Below are 10,147 nucleotides of genomic sequence, written 5' to 3'. Positions count from 1 at the left end.
AAACAAAGTGGTTTCATTTACCAAATATGTTAATTATAGTATGGCTAAAATACAATGTTTAGAACACAGGGGTATTTGTGAGTCTGTGTATGCATTTATAATACAATATTTGATAAAGTAGTGCTGCAAGATAAATTTATAAAATATTGATTTTTAAGATATTTTTATATTATTTCAGATATTTTTGTATTATTCTACTTTTAGATATTTATAGAAGTGGGTACTAAGTTAGAGATTGCTCCCTAAGCTTGTTATATCTCACTAACTATAATTAATTATATAAGTAAATTAATTACACAACATATGGCTCACTGAGAGTAATTAAACAAAGATCTAAAAAGCCAAATGAAAGGAGAAAGAACAGGAACAATTTCACTTTGGAAAAAGCTCCCAGGGATTTCAGATCTTTCTCACACAAGTAAATTCACATTACTGGGCATGATAACATCATTGATTTTATATTAGCATGGAAAGATGGATGGTTTATAGCCCTATAAACTTTCAAAACACTAGCATTACAAAATTTTACTTACAATCTTGCAAAACTATCATCATAAGGGAACCAATCTGTCACTGATGTCGCCTGAGGCATTCCACTTCTATGTCAACAATTATATATGATAGTATAGAAAACACTATGTTGAAACTGATTTGCTAAGCAGGAAACTATTTTGTAGCTCGCACGAAGGTAACCAGTTTAGCAATCGGGCAGATCACTCAATAAAAATAAATGCATGCATCTCTTTCCAAAGAAATGGAGTTTTGCAGGGTTAGTTTGGCTTTTCCCCTTCTACCATCATCAATGTGTGGGTTGGTTCCATGGTATACTTCTCACAGAAAGAAAATGTGTAGAATCTGCTTGTAATCTGACAAACCTTCCTGATGGTGAACAAGCTTGATTCCACAGAGTCCACCAGAGTGAAGAAGTCACAGAGAGGAGAGAGGTCATCTTATAACCTAAAGCATGCAGCCAGGCTTGTGCTCTTGCATGTCTCTCACATATTCTAAAAAGTCATAGTAAGATCCTGGCCTCTATCAAATGGAAATGTTACATTTATTTCAATATTTAAATAGATTAATCTGACTTTAAATGCCTATAATAGGAAAATATGGATTTCACCTCAGGAATGAAGTTTTTCTCTGCTGACAGTAAAATGAGCAGAAGATGACTCAATCAGAGTCAGGTACAGAGTCGATGCCCACATTTTGACATTCCACTATGGAAGCTAAATTCTAAATTTCTAGAGAAATTGCCAGAGCTCTAAGTCAGCACAATGTCTGCCTGCATGCATCAACATATATTTGAAATAAGGGGAAAAATTTCTATCTTAAATGAGCTTTTGAAATATCAGTGAAGTGGGCAGCAAATGCGACCAGCATGTCACACTTAAGTCATTAGCTGCCAAGCAGACATCCAGCTCAGAGGCATCAGCCCATGTTAGGCAGCATGGGGTTCCTCTCCTCTCCTGCACTGGTTGGTGCGAGTCAGGCAGTGCTGAGCCTGTTCTTTGATCCAATCTGAACGGAGACTTGGTGAAAAAGAAGAAGAGCAGAGGCAGCAGCAACAGCGGCAGTTCCTCACCTGTGTGCTTCTCCCTTCTCCAGCACACCCTTCTGCTGCCAATCTGATCTAGCTACACTGTCCCCTGGGTATGCTGTCTTTCCCCTGGTGTTCAGATTTTCCCTCGACTTCCTTCCCTTAGAATGGCTAGCTTGATAAAGTTACCCTATTTCCTCTAACCATGCAATGCTCCCCAAGGTCTGCTTGATTGCTCGATCCATGCACATCCTTTTGCTCAGGCTCTGCTTCTCACCACTCAAACTGGTGACCGCCTTCACTCATGCCACATCTAAAAGCCTAGTGATAGTGAACAATGGAATAGCTTGCTGGAAATTGGAGTAAGGAAATACTGGTCAAGCTGGTTAGTCTGGACAGGGTATGGAGGGTTCCCCACCTATATCAAGTATGAGAGGTCATAGCAGAAGAGGTGAGAGTGAGAAGGATAGGCAGGAGAAGGGGATATTGAGATCATCTCCATAAAAACTGTAAATCACCACTGATCTGCTTTCCATCTTTTGTGACAGAACTCCAAGAAAATTAACTGGAATTAGAGCCAAAAGACAGTTTAAAGTTCTTTATAAGCACCTATTTTCTTTAAACAGTGAATAATGTTTCCCTTTGGAAAGTCCTCTGGAAATCGACTGTGATCTTATAAGATCACCATCTTGAAAATCTAGTCACACAAGATTTGTACTCTACACAGAGTTAAAAGCATGCAAGCTTTTTGACTGATGTAATGCTGACAGACAGCTGCACAGAGACAGTGAAGTTTAATCAAAAGCAAGGCAAGAAAATTAGAAGGCTGGATTTTAGTAAAGGTATGCTGATAATTAAAAAATGCAGGGTTTAGTTACACCCTGGAACACTCCATAGGAATTCTAAAGCAGTTTCTGATTGAAATGGATATTGTCATTCGGTCTATATGTATTTATTCTGCATTATGAGACAGAACTGCTTGCTTGCATGTAAGTATGTGTCAATCGTGAATATTAAAGGCAATTAAATACAAAACTTCCCTGTTAGTCTTTGCCTCCTACCTATATTTTCCAGGTACAAAACATTGTACAAATCAGCCTCAAAAAAAAAAAAAAAAAAAAAAAAAGAGTAAGCTTAACACTGTAAATGCATCTGTTCCCCTTAATTATATTATAGGTTGTACCATACAGGCTGCTTCCCACCTTCCCCACAGAATGAATCACTATTAGCTGAGTGTGAACAGAGCTCCCTCTAGAGCTTGAGTATTAGGGGAGAACACACCATGCAAACCCCCGCTCCACAAGCTTAAAGTGCTTAGAAAGGCAGCACTGTGAGAAAGAGTAATGCATACACCATAGAGGCCAGGGAGCCTGTGGCAAAGGCTGCAGGCTGAGATTCAAAAACACCTTGTGTCAGACATGGATTCCCTGTTACCTGTGAAAAAGACACACCTTTCCAACGTAAGCTCGTAGGAAAAGGGTTAACATGTTCCGGGTTTATGGGAGAGGTGAGGTATAAGCCCCTGAAACTTTGAACCTTATTTGTTGTCTTGGGAGCAGAGACCGACCCCACCTCACTACAACCTCCTGGCAGGCAGTTGTAGGGAGCGATCAGGTCCCCCCTGAGCCTTCTCTGAACTTCTCCAGACTGACCCCCCCCAGGTCCCTCAGCCGTTCCCCATCACACTTGTGCTCCAGGCCCTGCACCAGCTCCGTTGCTCTTCTCTGGCCCAGCTCCAGCACCTCAATGTCTCTCTTGTAGTGAGAGGCCCAGAGCTGAGGCCCTCGGTGACATGGTTTAGTGGTGGACCTTGTAAAGGTTGAACCTCATGACTTTAAAAAGGTCTTTTCCAAAGTAGCTGATTCTATGATTTATGACAGGTGAGGTTTGACAGGATTCATGTATGCGTCTGCATGGAGTTAGAGAACAGAGGACACAACTGCACGCTTGTGTCAAACAGGTTGCACGGTGAGGCAAGGACTGACATATTTAGCCTTTCAGAACATTCAGGACCTCAGTTAACTGAGGCCCAACATCACCTCCACAGGACCAGCTGTCCTCCAGAGTACTCATTTCCAAGCCGGGATGGTGCTAGCCCCCCACGCCCTTCACAGCCAGCCAAAAGGGGTGAAGCTGGTTACCAAGTATTGCCCAGCTTCACCAGTATTCCATTCTCTGGCTAACAGAGGGGCAGGGAGCACTGGTACAAATGTACGGGCATACTGAAAAGGCGGGCTGCGACTGCGTCCAGGTGGGCTGCGCCCGGGGACACGGTGCCAGGGCTGGAGCCGCCCGGGAGACGTGCCTAGTGCCCCTCTCCTTACAGCAACTCCGGTTTCCTCGAAAATCCCCCGCTCCGCTTGCTCAACCCGGCCATACCGAAGCGCTTCCGCCAGCCCCGCTCCCCATGACCCCGGCCGGGCCGGCCGCCCCGCCGCTCCCACCGCCTCCCTCCGTCGCCGGGCTGCAGTCCCCGCCTCTCCTCACACAGACATAAGTCACCGCCCCGGCAGCAGCGCACAGACTTCACCCTTGCCGGGACGCTGCCACACTGCAACCCGAGGATGCTGCGCGCTGCCGCCCGAGGACCGGCCCTGCTGCTGAGTGCCCTGCTGTGGAGCCTGGCCGCCGCCGGTGGGTAACGGTGGGCCGGACGCTGGCGTTGGCTCGGGGGGGTAGACAAGGCGGCGGTGCTCGGTCCTTCGAATGGAGAGAGGCCAGACGGCAGGCAGAGCCGCCCTGCAACGGTGGCTGTGGTGAGGGGGCAACGGCTGTGGAGGGGGGGACAGCTGCTGCCCGGCGCGGGACATTAGCCGGGAAAGCGCCACTGCCGGCGGCCCCGGCTCCGCTTCAGCACCGGATCGCCCTGGTCGCCGCGGGCTGGTGTCTGCTGAGGGGAAGGTCCTTCATAACCATGGCCGGACCAGTGCTGGGGAGCCTCAGGGGTCTGCTGCAGGGATCTGCTGACCTGCGGTAATGAGGTCTGCGAGATCTCTTCCACTTTTCCCAGCGCAGAGGTTGTTGAGGCAAAGATGGTGTTTAGATAATAGGATCTCGATCAGGGAAAGGATGGATTTCCAGAGGTTACAGGGGTTGTGCGGGGCTTTCCACTTGGGCTTCCTCACAGGCAGTTCACTGCAGCGGCTGCGGCAGCTTCTCTTGCCCCTCAGCCTGTCAGTGAGCTCATGTGCGGGGAGCCCCTCTCACAAGGAACTGCAGCACAGCCGCTGGTTATTAAAGACTTTGTCCTCCCCAAATAAATAGGGAAAGTACCAGCTAAGGCCTTCTGCAGCAGATACAGCCAGGGATGAGTTTGAACCACACCACATTGGTTTGGTACTTCAGTTGGAAAAGACCTTTAAGCTCATCCAGTCCACCCATTCCCAGCACTGCCAAGGCCACCACTAACCCATAGCACTGAGGCCTCGTCTCCACGGTGTGTGAGCACTTGCAGGGACGGTGACTCCAGCCCTGCCCTGGGCAGCCTGTTCCAATGCCTGAGCACCCTCTGGGGAAGGAATTGTTCCTCAGCTCCATCTAAACCTCCCCTGGTGCAGCTTAAGGCCGTTTCCTCTTGTCCCATCCCTTGTTCCTTGGGAGCAGAGCCCAGCCCCTCCTGGCTCCATCCTCCTGTCAGGCAGTTGTAGGGAGCGATCAGGTCCCCCCCTGAGCCTTCTCTTCTCCAGACTGACCCCCCCAGGTCCCTCAGCCGTTCCCCATCACACTTGTGCTCCAGGCCCTGCACCAGCTCCGTTGCCCTTCTCTGGCCCTGCTCCAGCACCTCAATGAGGGGCCCAGAACTGGACATAATACTTAAGTTACTTCAAGCTTTTGTAGCTTCTTCCGAGGTCTCTGTTCAAAAAGGAAGCATTAGACAGAACTCCAAATAAGTTACCTCAGATCTTCAGAGTTAGAAGAGGCAAAATTACTTTCTTCTCCCATTTCTTGCTTCTGCCAGGATGCATTCCTTTAGTAAGATGAGAATGAGCCCAGAGGGCAGGACCAAGCCTTTTCCCCCAAAAGAACTTTTCCAAATAGCAAGAGCAACTGCTTTATTTAAGTAAACAGAGACTGCAGGGAACCAGGATATACATACAATATGACTGATGGCACTCTTTTCTGTATTTAAAGGCAATCCAGAACTACCAAGAGCAGTTAATATAACTTGGTCTTCAATCAATTTTAAAACTATACTGCATTGGCAGCCAAAACCATCAGGTTACCTCTATACAGTAGAAATCCATGGGTAAGTAGATAACACCAAGGTGTGTCCATTAATGGCAGTTGAAGACAATGAAAATAGAGTGTGTGGATATTTTGGAGACTGAATGTAACAAGAGCCCAAACATGAGGATTTAGGAAAACTGCCAACCTATCTGTTAATATTTCTTTGTATCCAATTACAAGAATATCTGATTCAGGCTTCTGGTTTCACCCGCTTCAGAAATGGAGAGTTGAGCTTTAGATTAGTATTTCAGTTCTGGGGTTTGGTGCAGGCAAGCTGCACCGGAGATTTAGGCCAGGATACTTTGAAGAAGTTAACTCTCAGTCTTGCATACTATGTTTTAGACAGAACTTCCATCTCTTTGTGTCTTCCAATATGTCTGGACTGAGTGTTTCATCTTTGGTCTTAGGTGTGTGATAAATACAAGTCTACATTTTATTCTAATTGTTGAATCATAGTCAATGAATAATTTGTCTCGCTGGGTAATACTAAAAATCACCTTTGTTTGCCTACCTCTGTTGGGACTTCCTCTGTAATCATGTTTTATGTAAGCTGTGAAATATTGTGTACATAGAAAGTAGCCACCTTATATGAAGAGTCATAACACCTCTTTCAATACTGCACAAAAACTTCCATGAATTTCAATAATAAATCTCTGCTGTTCTTAGCTCCCATATTAATTCATATCCCATTATTAAACATGCCTTAAGGGGAAACTGCATCATCAACTCTCCTACATCATAATGAAAATAACCATGTAGTCTTTAAAAGGGCCATAGAAATGAGAGTGCTTTCATGACTAATGGATGAAATATCAGTGCAATGGCCTAATGTGCTCATTTATTCTTTAAGGGAGTGATTAAATTAATAGACTTAAAAGCAGACACAGAATGAATTTTATGAAATTTATGAATCTGGAGTTTCTTTCCAGCAACTTGAGCTTGCAAAAAATTGAAGTCTGTTTGTCCAAGGTGCAGTATGGGACTGAGTATAGTTCTGATACAGAGGCACTTCTTCAGACAAGGTGCTCTTATGGATGAAGTGTGCTTTAAATATTTGTTTTCTCATCTGTGTATGATTGCAGAGTACATTTGTTTGATCCCAAAGATCCAATGCTCCCTGTCCCTTTTCAAGGCACCTCCAGGATACTGTCACTAACTGACCTGTGACATGATAAGAAATCTGGTGAAGCGAGAAGGGAGTTCATATGACTTTTCAGTATAACTTTACCTACTTGGAGGAAAACTCAGTTATGAATTCCCGAAGAGCTGGCATTCTTGCTCTTTCAGCTGAGATCACACAGCTTGAATTTTCCTTAGTTCACCAGCAAAATCTAGGACAAGACTTGAAGCAGTAATATCTAATCTGTTTTTCCATTCCTTCTTATTAGGGAGTAAAATGGGGAAGTAATGTTTTTTCCTGGTTTCATTTTTATTTCTCAAGTAAATGGATCTGCTTCCTATAATTTAAAAATCGAGAGAAGTGCAGGGGTCATGGGTTTTGCCAATATTCTAAGTCTGCAGTGAATATTGTTGCTATTGTCTGGTTCTTAGTGTCATTTGCACCTGCATAAATGCAAACTCAAGTGACATACATGAGGAGACATTAAACAATTAGTATTGGTGTCAACAGAGCTTCCTGAGATGTTTCTTAAGGCAATAGTTTTCAGATGCATTAGGGATAACACTCTCAAAGTGCTTTATACATCTTATGGGGTTTAATTTAAATAAGTCAACTGCAGAAAAAAAAATCAGAACTGCTTATGGTTTCTGTTAAATTCATATAAAAGATTGAATTTTTAATTCATAGACGTATCCAATAACAGATTTCTGTAATTAATATGGATCCCATCTTATCTACCTTATTGTACTTTGAATTATAAAAGATAGTTCTACAGGATAGTGGGTTTGGACTTTTTTCCTCTCCTTCAGTACATCTACTTATCCAATGAATAAGGGAAATCTATAGTTTGAGGGGGGGGAAAGTGTGTTTTAAATTATCTGAACACGTGAAATGCTGGTTGTAAAGTGCTGATGTTTCTTTCTTGCTCATTTCAGACAGACATCTGACACCAGAAAGAAATGCATACTGACAGCAGAAACCGAGTGTGATGTCACTGACCTGCTCAGGAATGTGAGAGAGACCTACACAGCACACATCCTGTCTGTAGCATCCTCGGGGATGGATAACCTTGAAGAACCACCTTTTGCAGTCTCTGAAAAATTTACACCTTATAGTCAAAGTAAGTAGGACTAAATCTTGCCAGAAACTTCCTTTCAAGATTACTTCCATTGACTCAAACAAGGCTGGGATTGGGCCAAAAGGTTTTCTTCCTATAGATTCTTACAGTAGCCTTACTGCTACCTGAGAAGGAGAAATTCAGGCATAAAGCTTTCCCTGTTGCAGGGGAGTATGTAAGGCTTTAGTTACCATTTGTTTCTTACTGCAGTGAGTAGACCATTTTATCTTTGTTAATAATCTAGGATTTCACTGTATTACTTTGGCCCTGTAAACTTTTAACAGATTTGAGGAGGGAAGGGAGTGGAGGGAGGAAGAATAATGTTGCAGAGAAAGGATGATGTCAGGTTTTAATTCTGAAAATGCTTCTTTAGCTGTTCTCGGAAAACCGGAGATACAGAACTACACACAAAAAGGTTCGAAACTGAATGTTGTGTTCCAAGATCCACTTACACCATACACATTTCCTAATGGAAGCTTTCAAAGTATTCGAGATATCTTCCAAAATGACTTGGAATACAAGATCTACTACTGGAAAGATCAAAGTTCTGGGAAAGTAAGGTCAAACTCTACTTTTTACATGTAGCTGTATTACAGCTACACAATTCCTGTGCTCCCTTAAGAATGTCTGCAGAAAACACTGTAATGATTTTTTTTTTTTTTCCTTTACAGAAAGATGCAATAACAAAAAGCCATAAATTTGAAGAAAGAGTTGACAGCTCAAAGAACTATTGCTTCTACATACAGGGAATCATTCCCTCCCGCAGCGAAAAACGCAATGGTCAAGAAAGCATGGTGCTCTGTACCAGTATAGGAAGGAATATCTTAGATGGTAGGTATCTGGTGAAGTCTGTCATACAGTCTTAAGCATTCTAACAAAAGTCACTTTCGTTCTGAGCATATTTTTACACTTCCTTAAATTGTGATGCCTGTTACAGAATAAACTGTGAGAGGACACAGTCTGAACATGGGAAGAACTCATACTAAGTAGGAGCCCATCTTCTTTAGCTGTTGGGGTTGATTTTAGGGTTTTGCTCAACTGTTTTAACTACTTTTAAATTGTATGAGCTGATGAGTAGTCACTGAGGTTTCGGATTGCATCACTAGCCTTCAGCTTCATTTTGTTGTTTCCTAATCACTTTCCTCAGATCCTTCCCAATAACAGGTCCCACAGTAAATGCTTGAAGGATTTAGCTCTAAAGCATAGGAGTGCTGGAAACCATTAACTTGTCTGAACTGAACTTTAGTTACTATCTCAAAAGCAGATACTGAGACTTTCTTTACTGTTACGTGACAAAGTCAGAGGTCAGCAGATTGACTTCTTTACTGGTAAATAAGTTAGTGAGTGGTTGGTGGACCAGTCTAATTCCAGACAAACAATTTGGATAACACTTTCTTCAATGTGAAGTCATCAATAGTGATTAAATAATATTAAATTGCTGTACTGTATCTTTCTCTTCCACCAGTTAAGAATATCTGCACTCTAGAAAAGCTCTCCTAAAATTAGCAAATCAACTCTCCCAAATTACCTTTCTTGTCTAGATACATATTTTTATTTATTAGAATTCAACTATTGTGCTAAAGTACAACTTGAATAGAAATCTCCTCTGTTGGTGTTTGGTAGCCTCTGAGCTAGAATAAATTGGACTTACTTTCACGGAAGTAGTGCAGGGGGAAGGGGAATAGTTTGGCTTACTCCTGTGGTGGTATTTTTAGTGCAGTAACTAGATAAAAATCTAGTGTGAACCAGGTGAAATAAAGCTTTACCTCAGTTCAACAAATTCAGGTGAAAACAAATTCAGTTCACACTGAGGTAGTCACTCCACTCCTGTGACACTTACAATACAGCAAACATGTTTTAGTTTAGTGGAGTGGGTTCCAAGAACTTGGAGCACTGTAACATTACGGCTTCTGGTATCTGAATCTTAATGTTTTTTTCTCCCCTGCAGAGTATGGAGCAGAATTTTTTATCATCATAGCAGTGACAGTGATTGCAATCATCACTGTTGTCCTATCAGTGATCCTCTGTAAACACAAGAAGGCAAAAGCTGCAAGAGAAAAGGAACCACTTAATGGTGTCTAAGGAAAAGTTACTATTAACACTGATTTCAACAGCACTTCAAAAACAAAGAAAAAACCCAACCAAC

At 43.0% G+C, this 10,147-nt stretch overlaps 1 protein-coding gene across 1 annotated transcript; it reads left to right on the top strand.

Annotated features, from left to right (window-relative positions):
- Window positions 1-4,068: 4,068 nt before the first annotated feature.
- Window positions 4,069-10,147, top strand: F3 (coagulation factor III, tissue factor). Its single transcript, XM_057402755.1, has 6 exons — window positions 4,069-4,171; window positions 5,669-5,783; window positions 7,820-8,004; window positions 8,375-8,556; window positions 8,673-8,832; window positions 9,950-10,147. The coding sequence occupies exons 1-6, from the start codon at window positions 4,102-4,104 to the stop codon at window positions 10,081-10,083; spliced, it is 846 nt and encodes a 281-aa protein (XP_057258738.1). The 5' UTR covers window positions 4,069-4,101; the 3' UTR covers window positions 10,084-10,147.

Source organism: Pezoporus wallicus, unplaced genomic scaffold (assembly GCF_028554395.1).
Source record: "Pezoporus wallicus isolate ANWC-B61680 ecotype Strahan unplaced genomic scaffold, APGP_CSIRO_Pwel_v1 contig_8333, whole genome shotgun sequence".
In the NCBI taxonomy this organism is placed as follows: domain Eukaryota; kingdom Metazoa; phylum Chordata; class Aves; order Psittaciformes; family Psittacidae; genus Pezoporus; species Pezoporus wallicus.
This window is presented reverse-complemented; position numbering and strand designations above follow the sequence as displayed.